General features: G+C 41.2%; 1 protein-coding gene across 11 annotated transcripts in view; it reads right to left on the bottom strand.

The window, feature by feature from the left end:
- Nucleotides 1–1,469: 1,469 nt before the first annotated feature.
- bru3 (bruno 3) overlaps nucleotides 1,470–23,359 on the bottom strand; it is a 375,654-nt gene continuing 353,764 nt past the window's right edge. For 7 of the 11 annotated variants that reach the window (XM_065481270.1, XM_065481275.1, XM_065481277.1 and 4 more), the window contains 9 exons: nucleotides 17,540–17,619; nucleotides 13,777–13,920; nucleotides 13,553–13,697; nucleotides 12,689–12,844; nucleotides 12,075–12,173; nucleotides 11,104–11,181; nucleotides 10,129–10,287; nucleotides 9,901–10,068; nucleotides 1,470–9,087 (listed from right to left, as the gene is read on the bottom strand). In XM_065481270.1, the coding sequence (XP_065337342.1) occupies nucleotides 9,941–10,068; nucleotides 10,129–10,287; nucleotides 11,104–11,181; nucleotides 12,075–12,173; nucleotides 12,689–12,844; nucleotides 13,553–13,697; nucleotides 13,777–13,920; nucleotides 17,540–17,619 (989 nt within the window). In that variant the 3' untranslated portion in view covers nucleotides 1,470–9,087; nucleotides 9,901–9,940. The remainder of the gene's footprint in view (nucleotides 9,088–9,900; nucleotides 10,069–10,128; nucleotides 10,288–11,103; nucleotides 11,182–12,074; nucleotides 12,174–12,688; nucleotides 12,845–13,552; nucleotides 13,698–13,776; nucleotides 13,921–17,539; nucleotides 17,620–23,359) is intronic. The other 4 variants (XM_065481273.1, XM_065481272.1, XM_065481271.1 and 1 more) reach the window with 4 other exon arrangements.

Genomic DNA, 23,359 nt, shown 5'->3' with positions numbered 1-23,359 from the left:
GGTCTAGGCCGACTCGCTACTTGCAGGTTTGCGTTTGCACCTTTCCAGCATGCGTGATTTATTGGCATCACGGGACGAATGTCTAGCGTTTCAAAAAGTCAGCGGTGCGGAGGCAAGTGGCCCTTCAGTGGGCTGGGTCCCTGTGCGCCCATGTTATCTGTTCGCAGTGTTATTGGGACCCGGGTTTCAGCATTTGTACTAAGTACAGTGCGCGCCCTTCCCTGTCTTCGGACAGGGATAAAAAGAAAAAAATAAGCCTTAAAGCTCAAATAAGAAATAATTATTAATTTAAGATATAAATAATATCGAATCGAGTTTTTTTATTTTTTATTTGCTCTTTTTATCCCTGTCCGAGGACCGGAGGACCGGGAAGGGCGCGCACTGCACTAGCACGAATGCTGAAACCCGGGTCCCAATAACACCGCGAACGGATAACATGGGCGCACCAGGCCGCACAGGGACCCAGCCCACTCAAGGGCCACTTGCCTCCGCACCGAGGACTGCATTGAAACACTAGACATTTGTCCCGTGAAGCCAAATCACGCGTGCTGGAAAGGTGCAAACCAGCAAGTAGCGAGTCGGCGCCGGTGCGCCTCCCAGCCCGTTGAGCAATTTGAGCAATGCGAGTCACTAAACTAACCACTTTTTTGCCATTTCTGACATTGGGTAGCCGCAGTATTAGATCTCCAAACTGCTCAAATACCTCACATTGCTTTGACACTCCTGAGAGTGCCTTAGCAATGCGAGCCAACGGGCTGGTTTATTAGGGCCAGAACCAGTGTCTGAAGCTAGTTGAACATGAATCATCTGTAGAAATATGGAATAATATGAAAAATAATCAGGGCCAGAGTTGTATCAAAAAATTATATTCGGCGGCCCACGAGACCGTATAGCACCCCCCCCCCCCCCCAAGTGTTAGTGGGCAAGCCACTGGATCAAGAGCCACTTGAAAGTGCAGCAAAAAAGCAGGCTGAAAATTTCAGAGTGATTTTATATTTTGTTTTCGAGAAATTCCGATTAAAAAATTTAAAAAAAACATGGTGTTATTTATCGACTCCAAATCTCGGGTCCTGACTACCAAAATTGTAAATATTACCCACCGTTGGACTTGTCTCAACTTCCTTTGACCAGCTTAATATTATTAGCTGTATTATTAATATTATTAATAGTATTAGGGGTTCTTACGCTTACCCTCCACCACTAAGTTGATATACTTCAACCCCGTTGAAAAAAATAAAACATAATGTAGCTCTAGATTTTTGTATTACTTTTCACTTAATTTCAAAATTTTTTGTTTTAGTTTTGAAAGAAGGGACGTGGTATTAATTAGATGGAGCTTCCTCGATGTAGTTTATATTTTAACTGTTGAGTTTTTCTACGTTTTTACGATTTTATTTACATGAAAAAGTCTACAGAGTATCTTAATTGATTGATTGTGGCTGGTGTTGAGTAGAAATAAAATTCAGGCGTTTCTTTTTTTGTATTTTTATAACTTTATTTTATATGATTCCGTTATAAAGTTTGTTTCCTTTCTTCCTCTAAGCAGAATATTTATCTCACATGCCACAAAATGTTCACCGGCATGCCAAAATTGTGTTCTCGCTTTGTCGTGTGTTTGCGTGTGTGTGCACGAGTTACAAAAGCATTTGCCGTTTGTCTGGTTTGCCGCATTGGCAAGCGATGAACACTGGCTGATCAATAATTTTCTGCTCAGAAAAGACAAAAAGTCTTATATAAGAAAATTAATCATTATTTAAATATTTTATAAAGAATGGGGATGAAGACATTCGCTTAAATTCGGGGAAAAAAGTACAGGGAAATTGTTTCATCTTTTTATCCTTAATAAAAACTTATCAAACCGTTGGTTGCATCACTGCTGAAAGTAGCCGGTGCACTTTGGGGTTCAGATAAGTTACTTGTCATATAAGTACTATTAAATCGTCGCATAATATATAATATAATAATTAATACCTCGCGTTCAACTATATAATCGTAATATAATCATAATTGTCTCATACTTGAATGCAATAGCTCTAAAGAAATTTATAGAGTAGTGTGTGTATGTGTGTGTGTTGCGTGTGTGTGTGTGTTTGTTTATCAGTAAAAACCAATGTTCTTGTAACCATATCATCATTTTTTCTTTTTCATTAATATAACTGTACATTTGGGCGGTTGCTAGCTTTTATTTTTTTCCATTTTCACATTTGTATTCGTAAGGTATAGAAATTACTTCTTGTTTTTTTTATCATTTACTGAATGCGTCGTGCAATATACATTCTGAAAGTTGGCCCGATTCGCAAATTCCTTCAATCGCATCTCTCTTCAAGTGTATAACATCTTTTTCATTCCCAATCCTCTCTTGCATTTCTTTAAATTTAATGATATTCTGCCCGCGCGTGTGATTTTCAATTTTTTGAGTTTTAAGAGTTCATTTCCTGTCTACTCGTGATGATGAAATATGATTTTATTTGTATGTATGTGTTTGTGTCGGCATTCAATAATGCGTGTGTATAGCATTTTTTCCTATCAAAAAGCGGTCATCCCTTCACTTCTGCTTTTAAATTACACAAAGTACTCTTTGTCAGAAAATGCTGCTTATCACTATTTCTTATGTAATTCCGCGTGAAAACCGTTTCCCCTGCTCCCACTGCTCATTTCGTATTTTGGTCTAGAGGGCAACGTGATAACGCAGCTATCAATAGCTTTCAGATGCGACAGGCTGCTGCCGTGTCTATCATTTTCGCAAAAATCAAAAACTGAACGTGGTGAAATAATTACGGTATGCAAAATATTTAACTGCTGGTGAAAAGTGAACTAAAAATGAAGCTAGTCAAACGCGTTTTTTCAATGGCTGCTATCGCAATTTCAGCTCACTGAAAATGAAACAAGTTTCGCCGCGCGTTCTCGTTAACTCGAACCCCTTTCCAGCTTGTAATCGTTTTCAACTTGAGTCTGTGTGAGAGAGAAAGAAGTAGAAGAGCTGATTATTTAACTAGGAATCCAAGTCGCTCGCTATTTAACTTTAGTTAGATTTGCTCAACCCTTTAAGTCCTAGTGTGTACATCGTCCTTACAATAGTAAATATTCTTCTTATTAAGTACTCCTTGTTTCATTTTAATTATCTCACGCTTGCTTAATCGAGTCAGGAAAAGTATGTGGCCATAAACTTACATTATAATTAGAATAATAATAATAACCAATGCATAGGAGCGTAACAAAAGGAAACGGCAAAATTCACTCTAGTTTGAAACTTTGCGTTCTCGTAATGTAGTCTTAAGAGAAGAATAGTGGCATATTAAAATTGACCCATCTCTCTTTTTCTCTCTTTTACTGAAATTCAATTATATCTCATAGTCACGATACTTTGAGTGTTCTGCATGTTTGTATCTTTTAAACGTTATTAGTATAGAGTGTGTAGATTTTAATCGTTAATATTTTCCTCAATATTTTATCGTGTAATTAAAAAGAGTTCTTGTGTTCAAGCTCCAACATCATGTTGATTTCTGATATGCTAATAAACAGAGATGATTTCCCCAGCTGCGTGTGAAGTGTGTGAGTGAGTGGATACACTGCTTTCCTTCTCATTTGATCCGATCGATTTGCATACAATGAAAAAAGACTAGTCGCGCTTTATGGCAAAATACGAATATTACAGAATCTGCGATAAAATTCTCAATTGAGCCGTCAGAGGGTTTCTGTGTTATTTTTTTTAAACAAATCTTTGTTCGGTGTGTTTATGCAAGCATGTGTGACAGAGATAAAAATCGCACGAGCAGAAATAATACACCCAAAAACGAAAGTCTGCTAGATGCGTCGTGTATTTGTGTGAGTGTGTTTTAGTCAAAATTCTGAGCTTGCTGCGTTGAAACGACTCGCGCACAATTGTTTCTGCATGTTTAGTGAAGTTCAGCACGTTGATATAATAATGTCTCTTTTTTCAATTGTGGCACTATTTGAGTGAAATCTTCTCAAAAATACTGACGCCGTTCTTCTTGAACGCACTCTACCTGTATTTAGAAAGATTCATTTTCTTAAATCGGGCTCTCTTGTGTCCACGTTTAATGATTTCTCACAGTTCAGAAGATTCGCGCGCCTACTATAATTGAGTTCCGGTTGATTCGGTAGGTTCATGCGGTTAATTAGTTTCTTGCTTACAGTATTTACACAGGTTTTTGCCAAAATAGACAATATTGATTATGATTGGTACACACATCAATGTCTCTGGTTCGTCGTGTTTAAATATGATTTTCACTGCGGAGAAACACAACGAGGTTTTCCTACATTTTTCAATCAATAATCATTCGCGTCTCCCAAGAATCATACCGTTCGCTTTAAAACTGAATTTCATGCGGTTTGGTCTGATAAAAACATCGTCTGATGGTATTATAATAATTTACACCTGGAATCACAGAAGTTTCATCCTTTGCAAACATCTAAATCGTGAAAAGCAAAGAGAAAGAACGCAAAAAGAAACAAAATCATCGTCGCGGTCAAGTGCAACAACCGTTTATGCCATGATTGCATTTTGCATAATTGTGGTTTGGTGGATCCAGATTTCTCTACTCGCGGTGCATTTTAAATGCTTCAATACATTAACAGGGGGTTTCAATTTTATAACCATCGATAGGGGATTTTGAGCTCGAGAAACAAAAGATTGAATATCTTTTGGAACACAAAATTTTCGCGGCAGCACCATTTACCGCATTTATCAAAAAACGAAAGAGGATTTTCATTATTATTGTCTTTTGTGTGCGTCTCCCTTGACGAGAGACATTGAAAAGTGAGTGTTTTGGAACATTGAAAAGACAACAACAACCATGGGATAAACAATTATTCTTATACCATCAAGGAGGCGAGTTTTCGTATCGCATTTATATAATGAGACTTCTTGTTGATCAAATGAGGAATTTGCATTTAAAAAGTGTTCACCACACGTACATGTATTAAAGCTGTCCTTTTTCATCATCTTACAGTTGTGTGCTCTGCGTGGTGGAATAGAAATTCATATGATGTGTTTGATCACTTTTGTCAGAAAAAGTTATTTTCTGAAGGAAAAATGCATTTTCAACGAGATGATTCACACTGTTCACACACTTCCAGTGTCGTAATGGACCTGGTCGAAAATTAGGGATTGCCACTTTAAACCGACAATATCAAAGTTTTAGCCAAATTTTTGCCAGTGGAAGTCCATAACTTTGATCGTGGAGGAAAAGATGTTGAAATGCAGTAGGAATTGAGATGTTTTGTTGATTACAATGCAGTATTTACACAGCTATCCTTCCGTTCTATTTACAAGGCATGTCGACCGAGAAACAAAACAAGCCGATTAGGGGTTGCATTTTGCTGTTTTTGATCAAATCGGACAGTGAGTGCGTATTCTAACTTTCTCAAAAGGAATTGATCTCATCACTTTGTCTGAAATCAATCTTGCAGTGACACACCGAGTGATTGAAGTTGTTTAGTTTCCAACACTTTTGAACAACTGATTCGAATTTTCTGCAATCAAATAATTTTTCTGGCGCGAGTCTAAAAGCGACTGATTGGTTTAAAGATTGAGTGAGTGTGCTAGTTTGCCAACTGATGCACAGCAGCGGTGGTAACATCGAGTCGTACAGATAGTTAGCAAAAAGTAGTGACTTATCAATCAACCTCGCGTTAATTTCTTTTTTTTTAACTTTAGTATGTAAAAAAGTCAGTCTTTCTACTTACATACTTAATAATTTTGTCTGATTTTATCCGTTCCTTTCTTAAAAACGTTTTTGTGTCCAGAGTGTGTCGTGTAGTGTTTTGAGAGAGATGCACAACATTCGCATTGTTATATTCCGTACCGAATGAAACTGACAAGAGCATTTTAATTTTCCTCAAGGAAATCTGTTTGACAAAAGTTTGTTGTCACCTACCCTACATCGTCTCGCGAAGTTTATGAAGCGGCAATAGCATTGCAATGAAAGTGACAGGAGTGTTTTTCAGCCGGATGGGGTGGAAAGAAATATCAGAGATTCTGCACACACAAGCGCGCTACGTGAATTTGCTTCCAAAAACGTGTACCAATATAATGATCAGTAGAAGTTGAGCTATGAGTATATTCCGTTCGTGCACATTTGAATCGATTGAAATTCTCTTCGCTTATTAACAAAAATTACCATATTCACCATCATCATGTTTCGTCATCGTCGTCATTAGAAATTTACCACTTTTATCCCTATCAAATTACGCAGAAATATTCGCTATTTGCATTTTAAGAACTCCTCTCGTTTTGTTGACAGAAAAACACAGACATTAACTATGAAGTAAAAGCATACCCTGTATCCAAGATCACTTGCATTGCTGTTTTTTTTACAATATAATGTTTTGTTCTGGTTTTTAATAAACGGGGGGCTTGAAAATGCTTTATACAGTGGTTGTATTGTATTTGTTTCTTTTTTATCAAAGTAGATTGATGACCTTATTAATTACAATGAAATTTTTGCCGTAAGTCTATGCTGTGACATTCTAGCCAACAATAATGCATTGAAAATATTATGAAAAATGAAAAAAGCTCTTTGCTGAGAAATGAAATTACGCGCGCGGACACTCGAAAGAAACTCAGCTCCTCTCTACTCTGAGTCTACCTGTTCGTTCTATAACGCTATCGCTTTTTAAAAGTTGACTCTTTAATTATCTTTAGAAACAGTTCGCTCTCAAAAGTCCTTACACTTTGTTTTACGACTAAAAGATATCCCGTCTCTTCAAGTAGCAAACTGATATCTCACATACGTGGTTGTCAAACGCCTTCTTTTCTGTTTTTTAAAAACGGCTAACCGAAGTCACAACTCGAAATCATACGCGACTAATGCGAATTCATATTCCACACAACACCGAAATGTTTCTGCCAGCAGTTTCAACAACGTTTTCTCTAATCTGACCGGGCTTTTTGATTCTGTCTGCATTTTGAAATTGATAGACTGTTGGATTTTGACTAGAATTTAATAGCGAGATCACAAATTAAGAAATGTTCGCTCTCGTAAGAATCGCTTGTAAAGGGTGTATGTGAGTGTGTTTAAATGTAGGTATGCGTGTTTATAGCCCTGCTGCGGTAATTTTTAATAAAAATATACCACCAAAACTCTCTCGCATTTAATGTTTTGCTTTTGTACCTTGTGATATTTTCTGTCAACTGATGCGCACGTAATAACTGATAGCTTCGCGTTTGCAAACCTTGTAAGGCTATTAATCAAGATGAGTGGCTAATTATTTTTAATTATGCAACCATGAGAGTAGATTTAGGTTATATACACAATATTCTGTATAGATAAGTCAAATCAGCAGTTCTATACACTCCGTATTCTTAATGTGATCTATGTTTTCTGGAATGAAAAAACTAGACGCGCGTTGTACATTCGACCAACGGAAGAACCTAGAATTAAAAATGCACACTTGCTTTACACACGGGCTGCTCCCTGTCAACGTTTTTCAACGTCCTTAATTAATTAAGTATAATTACTTACTGAGACATAATCAATCAATAGCAAATTAGTCGTTTGCATTAACAATATCATCCTGCTAAGAGAAGCAACAAAGCACGCGTGCCCTACACAATCCGTCGCTTTTGCTGAATTATCAGAGCAGAGCTTTTTTGCACTGGGGGCAAATGTTCCCATTGGGACTGCCCCGCATCGCGTGCAGCAAACAATCAATCGATTGGCAGTCGAGAAATCAAAAACACCGACTACAAAGATCGTCTCCGCGTCACAACTCACTAGGTTCGCGTGTAGTGTATGTAGCTAAAAATAAGTTAACTTAACGAATCACTACTTTAGCTATCGACGGGATTTTCGGGTAAATAACTCAGGGTAAAACAGCAATATTATGGCAACACTTAAAATGCGCGCAATTATCACAGCTTAAGCAACAAAAGTGTCAGATGTTTACATTTCGGAAATAATAAATCGCTCATCCTGTCCAAGAAGAAGCTTCGGTCTCTTGTGTATGTGTTTGTATGTGGCATGTGTGTTTTAATTAACTTTTCTCAATTTATATGCGCGATAATTAATTAGGGGTAGTAATAGAAGTGTGTTTGTGTGTTTCATAATGTGTGAGTGTGTGTATTACGTGTGTATGCTCTATACCAATGATCGTTTTCGCTCTCATTAGTAAGTTAAGTTACATATCGTCAGCGTTTTAATTAATTATCAGTATTTTATGTATAAATATTATCATCATTATGCATAATAATAATAATCATAACCGTAGATTGTGTGTGTGTGTTTGTTTGTTCGTGAGACAGAGAAAGAGTAAAAGAGCAAGATGCTGATCGGAGTGTGACTTTTTACAATTACAGGGCAGGAAATTTGGGGCTGGGCGTTGGTTTCTCTTTAACCTTGTCGTTTAATCATCATTAATATTAATTAAGAATAATATTTTATCATCTTCTTCATTTTGTAATCATCATGTTCTTACCTACTTGCTACTAGTAGTATTACCTAAGGGTAATAATCATGTGTGTGTGTGTGTGTGTGTATTTTCATAATCGCTTCTCTCGCTAAAGAACTAGAATGACTATGTTTCTTCTCATCAATTATGCTCGTAATAATATATCATTATGCTTATAGATCTCATCCGTGACTGTTCATGGAATAATAGTGGGTCGTCTGAGACTGCAAGCCTTTCTAGTTCTCGCTTCACTCGCGGAGATTAAATTCGATTCTGCTCGACACTGAACGTCCGTTCGCGAACAGATTCTTTCCTTCGTCATCTTCCTTTGCGTCGGCGGCGTCGAGCGACCGATTTTTTCATCAAACAGCAGCGAGAAGTACCAGTCCGTCTTACTAAAACTCTTTGGCAAGCTGTACAAAAGTGTTGCTGATTCATCGTATTGTCTTTGCGAGCGACGTTTGCTCGGTCGTTCATCAACGGCAATATACAATATTCAATCGTCGCGTGCGCGAGTTACGCCACAAATTCAACGTGGTGTTGAAACATAGACGTAAACTTCCGGCGACTTCCAAATTTTCTGAAGCAGCAGTCGGAATACGTTTTGTGTGTGTGTTTCACCGGAGTGGTGATAGCAGAAGGAGAAGCAGTTTCAGTAAATCTTGCATGGCACACCTGCAAATCAAAACTGGGGGTTAGGGCTGACAACGAGAGCGACGATTTCACAAGGGATCAGAGTCAATTGTTTAATTCGTGCATCTAAAGTGGCGTTTACTACTCTTCTGGCTTTAGCAAAGGTAGAATATTTTTTATTCATTTGAACTAAAATTAACATTTAATAGCATGGATATAAATTTGTCTAAAGCCAGATTGCGTGCACCTGTGTTTTGTCAAAAACTATTGAGGCGTATGCCACTTTAACTGCATGACTGTTACGCGGCACAGTTTCCCCTCTATATTCAAGGCGTACGCGATTTCAAATTTACATGCGCGGTATGGTGTATTTTGTATGATCTGGACCCACTAGGGCTCTTTAGTCTCCATCAGCGAGTTTCCTTTTCCTTTCCTCCATGGTCAAGACACACAAAATTGAAAGAAATAGCCATTTATTCATTGGAAATAAATATTTTCTCTGCAGATATTCTAAAAACGGTACCCCCAATAAGCAACATTTTTTTTTGTCTGACGCATTTACGAGAACGTTAAACTCCCTAAAAAGGAAAGCGGTTGCGTGCGTCACGCCAGTACACGCCTGCAACAGGTTTTGGAACGACCAGTGGAGCTCCAAAACCTGTTGCTGTGAGCGTGAGCACGGCTGGCACATTTTAAAAAGCAACAGCCACAGCTCGGCAAATGTTTAATTGGCTCGTCGCGCGCGCGTTTTGGCCGAGTGCCACGCGCGCCGCTCAATTTTTCCACTATCAACAGGTACCTTCTGACTCAGCAAAACGAGCGGGCAGGGAATTTTGAAAATATGCTTAGTCTCACCATTCACACAATGTGATCGGTCCCTAGGTTGAAAGTGAGGTTAGTAAGGACGGTTGGCGTCCTTGGGCCTCTTGAGCTGCACTTTGAGTCTCTTCATGCCGATCTGGAAGCCATTCATAGCCTGGATGGCTGCCTGGGCGCTTGCAGGGTTGTCAAAGCTCACAAAACCTGCAGAAGCGATTCCATTAGAGATTCAATTCCAGAGCGGTAAATGGCAAATGAACCCACCGAAGCATTTGCTCTGGTTCGTTGCCCGGTCGATGAAGACTTTTGAACTGATGACGTTTCCAAATGGAAGGAACATTTGCATAAGCTCGGCGTCTCCGAACTCTTGAGGTAAGTGGTAGATAAAGAGATTGCACCCCTCTGGTCCCGAGATCGAACACCCTGGATCAAATAGAACGAGGTTATTAACACGCGCAAGGGCAGGCGGAGGGTCTTGCAGAGGGAACTCGATTTACATCATCTGGCCCACGTTTTAATTTGTTACGACCATCGGGAGGCTATTGTCATATAATATTAAATTGAATGCGTTCCTCTGATGGATTTGATTTTGGATCTGCGAGGGTAGGTTGGGGAAGCCAGATAGTTTGAGTGAAAATCTATGATTTTAACCAGTAAGTCCTTGGGGCGATGCTACAAAAGGGTTCATTTGATATGGCAACGTTTTAATTAATTTGGAATCGAGAGTGAGTAGCAAACATCATAAAATACGCAGCAAAATGTGCAGAGACATTGAGAGATGGCAAATAATTGGAGCAAAAGTTGCTTTTCCCTAGCAGTCGGTAACGGAAATGAAAAACGTAAAATATTCAGAGATAAAAATACACATCCATCGCACATCAAGGCACATAAAAAATACTGACTCTTATAAAGAATATGTATGTAAAATATTATAGAAGAACCAAACAAAAAGACATTTACCACATAGAAAAATGTAAGAGATGCAAATGTAAATATGCAAAATAATCATATATATGAGATATGATCGTGGGAACTATTTCATTGGCCTATCTATAATTATCTAGAGAACGAGATACACTGGGTTTGCGGCTCAAGTTGGACTGTTTGATCTCGATTTTGGTTTCTCGCACACTACTCAAGTGTTTGCGTCAACACATATTAATAAGGGGCTTTCTTATTATGTGGATGATGATATTCGTGAGAGTTTGTTTAATCTCTAATTATGCGTGGCATCCTTACCTTCCCTCTGAGTAGGGGGAACTGCCGTTATGGGTTGGGCAATAGCTTGCGTGAACTGGCCGTATACTGCGGGATAAGCTGCCGACAAGATATTTTTATAACACACATATTACACTTTTAGTTTCTAGTTTTGACTCTTTTTTCTTCCAGAAATACAAATCTTTTGCACTAATGAGACGATCACTTATTTTAGTTAAAATTCAAACTACTTAGAGAGAAGTGGTTTTGTTTGGATTCGATTGCAAAATGACGGACTGTTTGGAAATTGAAACACTGACAGAAGCACTGATTGGATCTGAGTCGCAGGACACCACAGAGTTAGTATAGTATTTTAGTATACAACATTCATCTGACAAGAGTGAGAGTCGATTGAGAAGGAGAGAAAAAGAGTAAACAGTGTTTGGAAAAAAGGACTACAGGAGATGAAGTCGCTAGAGTTCTGACGTGTGAAGAGATTCGTCGATACGAAAAAAGAGGCACACGGAAAAGCTACGGAGAACGAAAACAAACACACGGCATAAAAAGTAGCACAATTAGAGCGAAACACAAACACACAAAGTGTATATATATATATACACACACAAAAAAAAGGAATATACGTCGGGCAAGCAAACTAACAGTACTTACGCCTTTCACAAGACCACCAAAGAGGGCTTTACATGTTTAGTAAATCAGCTAATTTGAAGTTTAAAGATTCAAATAAGCGGATTTGGATTTTCTCGACCATTGGCTATGCATTCACCACAACAAATAATGAACTCTTTGAGAATTAAATAAAAAGGGCGAAAACTATTGACTCTTGACGAGAAAAATAATAACACACACACATTGATAGCCAGGTATGAACGAATGACTGAAAATACACTGTGTCTCAAGTCAGAAACAAAATGCTTATATGAACAGTGTGGTTGTCGCAACGAGAATAATTAAAGAGAAAGGAACGGCGCGCGTTCGCGTGCGCTCAGACATACCGACTCCGGGGTACGGCTGCATTCCAGGGTAGGCTGCATGTTGCAGAGCCGCCTCTCCATTCGGCATACCTTGGGCTGAAATGGACAGGTGAAGGCCATCTACACATAGAACAAAGTGTACATTCATAAATACAGTTTACCCAGTCAACATTATCTTTCTAAAATATTTAATATCGATTAGTGGCGAACACTGATTATTTATGCTAGTCTGTTTTCCATCTAAAAGACGAAGAAAGGAGATGTCATCCACCTTGCTGCGCCTTTGAAAACGCATCGCACACACTTGAACTCGGTGTTAACTTAAGTTCCAGAGCATAGAAATGGAAATGAGCACACTGACAGACGTTGGGCGGACACTGACTCAAAGATTACAACACCCAGAAGCACGATAGGAAGTCCGAGAAGAGCGAGAAAGATAGAGCAGGTTTGAGACTTTATATAATGCTCAGTTTGTGTAGCAAAGGGAGGAAACTTAAATCAATTGTACACGAGTGGGTATATAATATCTCGCAAAACTATTCATATATAATATACACTTGATTGAGAGAGACACACACGAACAAACTGTGACATTAAAAATAAATAATATGGCGATGAGTTGAGTGGATACTTACGTGCAGGGTATGTTTGTGGCATGCCATTAGTATAGACCCCAGGGTCAGTTGGGGTGGGTTGACCGTTAGGGGTTTGTGCCGCCATATTGAAGTTGGGCATGGTGGGGGAGGGAAGGCTGGGAATAGCCCCGTTCACAGGCTGGCCTGTACCCGCTCCTGGATAGAAAAGAAAGAAACACCACATTAATCGTCTCGAAATAGACTCTTTAAAGCGAACTCAGATCAAAAGGCAAAGAGATCACTAGCTAAACACGTTAAAGAGTCTATTTGATGTAAACCACCACTAATTCGTCACTATCAAAATCATCGCGTCTAGAACGCCAATCACGCACGGAACACGCTAAAAACAGGAGAAGTCGGTGTGTGAATAAACAGCTTAACTGGATGCAAATGAAATTCGGCTTGATTTCATTTAATCGACCGCTAAAACTCTCACAAGCTGAGCATTAAAGGTAAAAACACATACATATGTATCAAAAGAGAGGTCTACGGAGAGTGAAAGATAGAGAAAGACGAATGACATTCAAGCAAGAGAGGGATACAAAGTTTGCTTTGAATCTCGTTTGAAGTTAGTACGATATTCACGTGCAAAAGCTAAGACATTCATGTTAGAGATTACTGAAGCAAATATATTTCATTTGCAAAGCCAGGCTATAAGATAACATTCAAAACACATCAACGGCGTTTCTCGGATAATCAGTAGCATTCAACGAGTTGGAAAGTCTAATGTACATGATGCGCAGATAAAAATTCAATTTATCAATTTATTTCTACTAGAAAAACTCTCTTTAGATTAAGTCATGCAATATTTGATTAATCGTAAGTGCACACTGACACAGCTCAAGCGATCAAAGCTAAACGTACCTGAGGTAGGAGGCACGACAGGGTTAGCCATACCATTGAGAGCGCCGTGAGGCATCTGGGATGCGAGCGCCGCCATGGGATTTATGAAGGTACCTTGCGCAGTAGCCGCGGCCATCAAGGCTGCCTGCTGCTGCAAACCGTCGCACTGAAACAAGATTAATTTTGAGGCAACGCTCAAAGGAACGAGCCCGCGGCACGAATCATGTGACGGACGCAGGGGTTACCTGTGCATAAGCTCCGTATGCGCCGAACTGGTTGAAAACGAAGGGGTTGAGGAGACTCATGTTGCCGGCCATTTGCTGCATACGTCTCAACTGGCGTTCTTTCTCTGTGTCTGCAAACTTTACCACTAGGCTCGAAGAGGCTCCCTGCCAGAGATAAATCAAGCGCTCAATAATTAGCGTGCATTACGGACGCGCTGCCATTAAAACAACAGCAGTCTCGAAACTTAGATTAAGGCCGTGCGAGTTGGGCAAATTGAATGAGAAAGCCCACTAATTGCTCTCGGGATGAAAGGGGCAGAACGAATTCCTTAAAAGAACGAGTTTTCCGCTCCACCACAGCCTGCAGCAATACGAGCTATGCAACCGGTTGGACTCGCGCGTCGTGCGGGAAAAGGTTGTTCAATTTGTCATGCCACACGTTGTCACTTACGAGCAAGACTTTTGTTTATTTTTCTTGTTTAGTTTTGAAGTTTCCGATAAAAAATATTCGATGTTTCTTGCGATGGTTTCAATATGAACTTTGAAAAGCGCAATAAGGCACTTCCGCGTTGAGGGGCGTGTCTTGAATTGATTCTGTGCGGCGCATAATTAAATTTTCGCCACCGACGCCATTTTTGTCTTCGGCCCGTCACTCTTTTGTCAAATTAAATTTTATTACAGAATTTCATTTTTATCCTCCTCGCCTGTTAATAATGCAGCGGGGAAAGCAGCAAGAAAGAAAGGAAGAGAGAACAAGAGGCCTTGTTTGAGGAAAAAAGTTCCACTCCTTTCACATTAATTAAAATATTTCACGGGGCATAAAATTTTCTTAATAAAGAACCACGTGTCGCAGCGGGTTACCCTAGTGCTGGGCTGCAAGGAACTCGGCCGTGTTTTATTTGAAAACCACTCGAGCAACACCGCTTGTTACAATTATTGCGGCCCCCGTCGACGCAAATAAAATTACTCTCAAGTAGGCTGTCGTTAAATAATTTACTGCCGAGGAGCGGCAGATAGGGCTGTGAAATGAAGAGGAAGACTTTCTTATTGTTGGCTCATGAGATAAACATTTTATGCCGAAAAATATTGCACTCTGCTCAACTTTTAAAGCCAAGCCGCTGGTTTAATTTTGCAGGCATTACAATTTAATTTATTCAGGCCGTGAGCGAGATGAGTCTCGCTCTCTCGTCTTTTATACATTTTACACCGACAGCGCTCTCTCCCTTGTACTTTGAGTCTCGCGCTGAAGCTTGCTGGCGTGCATATGTATTTTAATTTATAAACATGTTTTTAATTATGTTAAACTCCGCTGCCTGCCTGCTCGCTCTTGAAATCTTTACCGACTTGCTTAAGCTAGTTTTGGGCAATCTCGCGTTGCTTTTGAATATTAACTTTTCCGCCTTGCGTTCAGCAAGACTGCTTGCGAGTTAATATAGCGTGAAGCGCAATTCTCCGACGGATTAAGAAACCGCAGGTGGAAAGATCGTGGAAGAAGGAATGGGAGACGCCCGACGATGAGGTCAAACCCCAGCGGACGTGTTTTGTCTGGCAAGTTTTACGATGTCTTTGTGAAACAATTCTCTACCTGATTTTTAGAGCTGATTGATTATTGCGTCTGCTTAAATTAAAAAAAAATATCAGATAGTTTTACTATAAAAAATGTGGCTCAGTGCGGTGATAGATTACCATTTTTAAAGTACATGGCAGTTTCTGTTTGCCATTTTTTTCAATGTATTTGCTACAATCTTTATTGTATTGACTTTAAGCAAGAATTATTAAGCATTGCTCAGTAATTATGTAAGTGCTCAACCGGCTAACACTACAAAATCTGGATCTTATTTGCCAAATTGTTGTTGGAACTTTTAATTTTGTTGACTTTCAAGCCACGAAAAACAATGGTGCGCTTAGCACAATTGAGATTATTTTTACGGCGGAAAGTTTAATGGCAATGAATTTGTGTGACTCCATTAATTCAATTTGAATGAAATTCACGGTGGTGTGCAAATTAATTGCACATGTGCGAGGGCGTGGCGACGATGACGAGCGGCACTTAAGAAGGAGGGAAGAAGAATGCTCAGCCGCGACATTAAAGGGGCGCTAAAAGGCGTCTGCGTGGAGCACGCTTTGTGACTTGGGGAGCGAGTGCGAGTGGAGGTTAAGAACGGAGTAATTGCTCCCAAAAGAAACATGACTCCTTATGCTAACAAGTTTCGCCAGCAACCAACTTTGTATTGTCATTATTGTGAAATTACGCGGTGGAGAGAACGCACGTCAGAGAAGGAGAGAAGGGCTTTCGCATTGCGGTCGCAACTTTGCTCCGACTGGGCTCCTTTGATCTATTGACCGCGCGCATCAGAAACCACATCAGATATTCAATTACGACCAAAGTTGTTATTACGGCCGGACCGGCGCTTCTTTTATGATATCAGCACGCAGTTGCCTTTCGGCGGCGCCAAGATGAGGCTTCGCGACTCTTTTGATTATCATAAAAGTTGTTTGACTTGCCGAATTCATCTCTGGCTCAAAGCGGACGGCGGCCTCCTAAGGGGGATTCGCAATCGCAGATGCTCGTCCCGTCGCGGGGAAAAAGGAAAACATATTAAATCTGGCCACCCTCCGAATCTATTGGAGGCTGGCACTGAGAGGGAGGGCCTAAGGACAGGCTTTCTTTGCAAAATAAAATTGGTTAATCCACTCTAACCACTGAGGGTAAAAAATTGTGCTAACTGCGGAAAATTGAATTGACACGTTGAAAAAGATTTTTTATATTGACTGCTCTTTGGAAGTGAAAATGTGTCCAAACATATAATACGCACACCAACTGATCGACTTTAGAGCGTCTGGCGATAATTTCGTGCTTCTCGCCGAGCCCCATATTGCGGGTGGGCCATAAAAACTGCAGCAGCAGTCTGAGCCATATAAAAACAAAGAGTAAGCTGCTCCATCTGGAGCTCCTTTCCTCGGCTCCGTATTTACCGACTTGCTTTCTCTTTCTCTCCCGTTCTTTTATTGCAGCCGAATTCTGGTCGAGATAAAAATGGCCGCTCGCCGCCACCGCGTGCGACATAAAATTTGTGCTTTCACTCGAAAATAAAGCGGCGTGGCGACGGCAGAAGTTAAGACGCCGGCCGCTTTTTCTTCCTTTTTCCAGGTGTGACCATCTTTACGAGCTCAGGCCTGAACATTATAACTTTATATTACGCTGGCAGGGCGTTACACAAAGATGTTCTCTCCAGTTTGAAAGTTTAATTTAGAAGTGGATTTCTTATTACTTTTTCTGCCTTTAATTAGCGACGGAGCAGCTCGCCGATGAAATATATGAGAGAAATTTCGCGAGTTAAAAAATGAAATTACACTTCTCCCGCGTTGAGCAGAGATGAGTAATATATAAGAGGAGAGGAAGGTGCTGTTGAGAGAAAAGTTTTCTTTTCAACAGATTGCTATATTAAAAGTTTTAATATACAAACTACAAGCCCGGCTCGGCACGAAAGGAGAAAGAGAGAGCGGGCTGGAATATTAATATGTAAATACGCATTAGAAGAGGTTTGCCAGCGTGATTTGCTCGAAATCTGCACTAATTGGTGGAGCTGATTGGGGTGCAAGATGTTGCGTCAGGAATGGAACCCGTGCTAATTTAATAATTCATTTTTGCACCAACTCGCCCAGTTAGGCCGGGAGATTAAGACAGGCGAAAAAAGTCCAGTTTCGGTTTGGCCTTGTAAACAGGCATTGAAAGTTGCATGCTTCATTTTACCATATAAGAAAGTATTAGCATCGTACTTACCGGCATAGTTTGACTACCGTGCAGGTTTGTGATAGCTGCTTGCGCTTCCTGGTGTGAGCCGAACTTGACAAAAGCACAACCTGCAACAAAAGTGGCCAATTAGACGAAAGGAAAGACGGGCGAGCGGGGGTGGACGGACCGACGGACGGACGGCAAGAGGGAAGCAAGCAGTGATTTGGGGTCGGTTTATTGAAATATGACATATAATAGACGAGAGGGCCGCGCGCGCGTTATTGACAAACGAGCTGGCACACAAGGACAGCGCGCCGAAGATGTTGGTCGTCATGGAAACTGGGCCCAAGCGAGATAAAGGCGCACACGGCTGAGAGGAGCGGTGCAATAAGGTTGCCTTCCAGAGAGAAATCCATCCGCATGTAAGAGGTATTACATGAGGATGCTTCAAATTTTCCTTGTGAATGAACTCTCGCTTGCTTGCTCGGTTCGACACGACAATACACACAAGTGGTTGCTTAATAAAATTAAAGCCCGCTCAGCCAGCGAAATATTTGCTCTCGCTGCCAAATGGATGAGGGACGCAATACACCGGCTCGACTCTCCGGGCCACTCGACTATGGCTCGAGATATTTCTCGTTTTGTCCTTGGAGGACTGCTGCGCTGTCGCTGGAAAGATGAGAGTGAGCGCGCGCGGCCGATGATGGCATGTGTCTCGTGCGTGCTATAGCTGTCGTTGATATTACAACCCAACAGCAGCGCAGTAATCCCGCCGAGTCCAGCAGGTGGCCTACGCGATAAGGGGCCGGATTGCAATCGCACACTGACAAAAACACCCCGACGGAGAGGCAAATTTCTCTGGCCCGACATTTTTCCCTGTCATCTTGGCTCCCGCGGCGAATCGCCGAGTGGAGGCGAAATTCATCTCCACTGATTTTCGCCCGCCGGGATTATCCCCGCTGTTTACTTTCAATATTGGCTCAGCTGCTCACTCGCGAATTTCGCTTTAAAATTTAATAACTGCGTCGCCGGCAAGCTCCCGAGGCCCAACAATGCGCCCGTCGAGAAAATGCGTGTTTGCCAAGGAGCAGGGCGTTTTGTTAGCAGCTCGTAGAATGCTCATTTCCGTTCAAGCTCCAAACACGAGTCTCTCTCCGCCGAGTTTGGTAAACTTTTCGCCGAGAACCGACAGTGCGGAGGCGTGCTCAAATAAGCCTGCCAGATTTTTGAGCGCCGATCAATTACAAATACGTCTGAACGCGCCCTGCTAAGGCAGAAAATTTGAGGATGGAGATATTCAGGAACACATTGACAAATTTTCAAGGTGAAAACTATATTTTAGATCCTTTCCCAAATTAGAAAATTAGATATTTTAATTATTGTGTGTTCTTGGGAGAAGAGCCTGTGCCTTGAGTAAATCTTGAAAGCAAATTACGGGTTGGTTTGCACGCAGCGGCTCGCGCTGAAGTAGCGGAAAATAAATTTAGAACGAGCCCATAAAGCAATCCTTAAATTTATTGGACGGCTACAACTCCTTTTAAACCGTGCACAAAACGCCTGCTGATGTTCCAGCGGCAATAATTATTTACACGCTCACGCGGAAAGCCCCCTCTTGAAACCCGTATCTTTTTTACGACGCTCTCGCCTGCGAATCTGCATCTTTCTCTCTCGTCGGTGAGATATTATGTTGTTGTTAATAGAAGTTTGCCTATAAAATTTGCAGCAGCCTCTCCGCCTCCCTGAGCACCTGGGGTCTTCTGTGTCCTGCTTCGGCTTTATATGAAGAAATACGCCGTAATGTTCGAGGGAGCGAGATAACATCGGGGGATGCGTTGCGTCGGCGGCGGCCTCCTGCCCGCTTTTTAGGCTCAAACCACAGAGCGTCTTAGCAGAACAATTACTAGCCCGTGCGCCGCGTAAGCCCTGGCAGCAGGCTCCCCACATCAATTACAGCGGCGCGCAGAAAGAAGAAGTAAGCCAAACGAGCGAAAAGAAGAAGCGGCTTTCTCTCTACGCGTGCCACCAGCTGAGTTATTGCTACAAATTAATTTATTTCAGCAACTTCCTCCTTCGGATTCCTCTGTACTACGAGCAGCGAAGAAAAATATGCACGTCTACTAATTGAGCTTTTTTTTTCAAATTCCAACAGCTAATTATTTACAATCCGTGCAATCGTAATGGAATGCTTTGTGTTTCCGACCGAGTAGTATATTGCTAATAAAAGGTGGCGTTATTCAGACAGCGGTCGGTATTAAAAGGATTAGAAGTTGCGAAGGAAATGAACGGCACGAGGCGCACACAGGACTGCCGACCCAAGTTTGTTGCTGTGATGGGGTTAACACAGCAGTTCGTTTGCCGGCTCAGCCCCTATCCACCCTTGTCCGCCCACCCCAGCAGCAAGCTATTTGTAATCTAAAACTTTGGTGCGCGAGAAGAAAACATCCTACACGCGCGCGCACACATATTGAAAGTAGAAATTTATGACTCTCTTTCTGCGCTCCGCGTGTCCTTTGGCAGAGAAAAAGCTGACGAGTTGCACATTGACGTTTCACCAGCGAGAATTTCGTTAAGACGTTGGCAGAAAGGAAATGAAATTGGGTTCTCTAACGAATGACTTGCATTAGGGCTTGGAGTTTCGTTGCCTGCGCAGTGTTTTTTCAATGCAAGCTAATCTGTAGAAACGTGAACCTTTTGGAGTTTCGCAGATTGGGAATCTTCATGTAAGCGGATGAGCTCCCGTATTCGATTCTTTTCAATATGTAGAATTCATCTGGTCGTGAAGAGTACAAAATTCGAATAGGGACGATCTGGCTCAAATATCGTGCGGACAGGAATGAAAATGTGAAACCAATTACGAATTAGACCACTGGAGGGAGACGCAAATCCCACGTTCAAAATTAATCTCAGCTTTTAGATAGGATAGAAGCTTTCTGTGCATATTATATTCCATTTCACTAGAGGACATCAAATTCACCCAAATGAACAGAATTCAGATTAAATTTCACCTGCTAAACACTCTAGCACTCCTATTCACAATTAAAAAAGTCTGCCTTGAGTCCCCTTGATGTTAATTAAAAATTGTCTCTTTGCTTTCGCCAATGATTAGAACCGACTGGCCGAATATAATAAAAGTGCACTTCACTCAGTCCATCAAAGCCTCTCTCTACATATAAATGAGTTGTGTGTTCATTTCGCTACATTGAATAATCCCCCTTTCTTTATTAAACCACTATCCCCCCGATGCAGCCGCCGCTGCGCGGCGCGTGTTTATCTTTGCTCTCTCTCTCTCTCTCTCTCTCTCTCTCTCTCTCTCTCTCTCTCTCTCTCTCTCTCTCTCTCTCTCTCTCTCTCTCTCTCTCTCTCTCTCTCTCTCTCTCTCTCTCTCTCTCTCGTTCGCGAGACCGGCGGGCGGATTGCGCGGCGGCCTTAATTACTGGCCTCTCTCTCCTCGTCTCTGGTCGTGCTGTGTGCGTGCAATCCCCCTCTCGCCTTAATCCTCCCGATATTACGATCCACACGTTAAACAATATGCGCCCGGGTCCGCCGTGATTCGAATCGACGAGCGAGTCTCTCTGTATCAGCGTCACTCCGGCAAATTTCGTTACCAGTAATCATTTTAAGTGGCTTCGTTAAGACAGACTGGCAGCCCCCAGTGCACTCTGATCTTCAAACTCGCCTCGCCCCGCCCAAGGAAAATAAAACTTGTATTATATAGCTGAATGTGCATATATGGGGGAAGATTTTACAAGCTGGAGTTAGAAAGGGCGCAATTTATTTCTTGTGTGATATCGCAACTTTTATTCCAATTTCTTTTTCATTTTGTAGGAGTGTAATAAATTTAATTTGCTCCACAGTCTCTTTCTTGCTCGCTGCAGTCCATTAAGAGGACGAAAAAGTTCGGAGAAGTAGAAGACAGAGTCATTTTAAATCAAATTGCGAGTTTGCTGAAGCATTGCAAATAAAATTCGCTGAGAGGGGCCAGATTAAAAAGGCAGCAGCCGTGTATTCAATTAACAAAACGCTCGGCACGTTAATTATTTTCTCTCATTAAACACTCATTAATGCGTCTTTTGCAGCGGGAAGCTGGTGGCGACTTTTCCGTTCTTTTCTTTTTTATCCTGTCGAGGGGGGATTGAACGCGCTGCTGCATTTGCATATGAAGCACGGGAAAATACTGCGATTAGCAATTTAGATGCAATTTCCAGCGCCGTAATTGTGTCTTGATTGTGGCAACCACCAGACTCTGTGGAGTGAATTGAAGTTTTTCAGATGATCGAGACAAGTGACATTCATTTTCCCTTAAATACACACATAACCTAGTGATTTGGAAAAAGTCATTTTATATGAACTTTTAGCTCTTTCCTCAGTCTATTTTTATTTGTATTTGTTACGGTGCGTGCCAATGAAAGGAAAGTATGCAACCTGGACATCATGCAAGTGTGTCGGGCTTGCCTAAACCTGTAACAAGTATCATTGCTGTTTTAAATGTTTTTTAAGCCTACAAAGACCGAATTGCTATCCAATTTCCTTTCATCGTTCTCTGCTGCCTCATCAGTTTGTTTCGTAGTATTTTCATCAAAATTTCCAGAAAATGTTACATTTTATGATTTCCCCTTTGAATTATGAATCAAAATAATTTTACAATGAATGTTTATTGTGCACATTGTAAAATCCGGAACATGCAATGAATTTTGCAATCCAAATTCAATTACGCATGGCATTTTGGACAAACCGCATAGGCTGTGGTTAGTTCAGCCGATACCAGAGCGTCGACCGAGTATATGTAATATATTGAGAGGGGAAATTAGTTATGCATATTCACGGCAGCCAAATTCAATTGCCAATCACGGCGAGCGGGAGAGCGAATACTCTTACGTAGCCGTCGGGCGGATGTACGTACTCGCATTCATTCCGCCGGCGGTGTTGTTATTATTATAAAGTGCAGCGCAATATTACTCCTCTCGCAACGTGCCTGCCGGGATTGCATACATGCGGTTTAATAACATTGTGTGTGTGTGTGTATGACGGCTCACCGCAGCGCAGAACGGAAGCGCCTGGCGAATTTACATAATCATCAAATCAAAATGATTGAATGCTGGAGGGAAATTTGTTTCGCAAGCTGATTGCATTCGATTTATTCAAAAGTTTGCACACCGGTCGAAAAAAGCGAGCAGAGATGATTTCCACCTGGATTCGTGAGAATAATTGGGGACACGCGGCGACGGACTGAGGCTTTTCTCTCTCTGCCAACTCGCTCGCCGCAAATTACGTCCGGGGGCACAAAGACCCAGCATTTTTAAAATCCGCTTATTTCGAACTGAATGACACCGGATTACGCGTTTTATTTTTCCCATTTCTCTGAAGCCCAACGTAAGAAGATTTCGCGTTCACGGGGAAACAGTGCGTGACCACAACAGGTGCGACGTTTTACATCAAAGGTCACGCAAGAATGATATTTCCCAGCGAGAAGAATGACATAATGCGCACGCTTTTCTGATTCAATTCTGCTGCCACCGAACGTGCTCAGTCGAGTGCAGTCGGCCGGCAAAATTAAATACGCCAAGTTTTTCATTAAGCGGGTGGGTTTAAACGTGGCGGAATAAAACGGCAGGGCTTCTCTTCAAAGAAAAAAACTGTCAAGAGAATTGTATTTCTATGCTAAATTGAGGGAATGGTGTGTTATTATTTCCACAAAAAAACGTTGCAATCCTGGAAGAGGTTTTTATTACGATTTAATGCAAATAATTATTAATTTTACTAGTTAAAATATTTACTATATTATTTATTTGCCATTGGAAGTATTAAAAAAGTCCACGCATTTCTCGTATTTAAAGAATTTTAAGCTTAGTCGTGGCAATATTGAAATGG

The sequence above is a fragment of the Cloeon dipterum genome, chromosome 2 (assembly GCF_949628265.1).
Source record: "Cloeon dipterum chromosome 2, ieCloDipt1.1, whole genome shotgun sequence".
NCBI classification, from domain to species: domain Eukaryota; kingdom Metazoa; phylum Arthropoda; class Insecta; order Ephemeroptera; family Baetidae; genus Cloeon; species Cloeon dipterum.
Note: the sequence above shows the minus strand (reverse complement) of the source record. Positions and strands in the feature narration are given on the sequence as shown.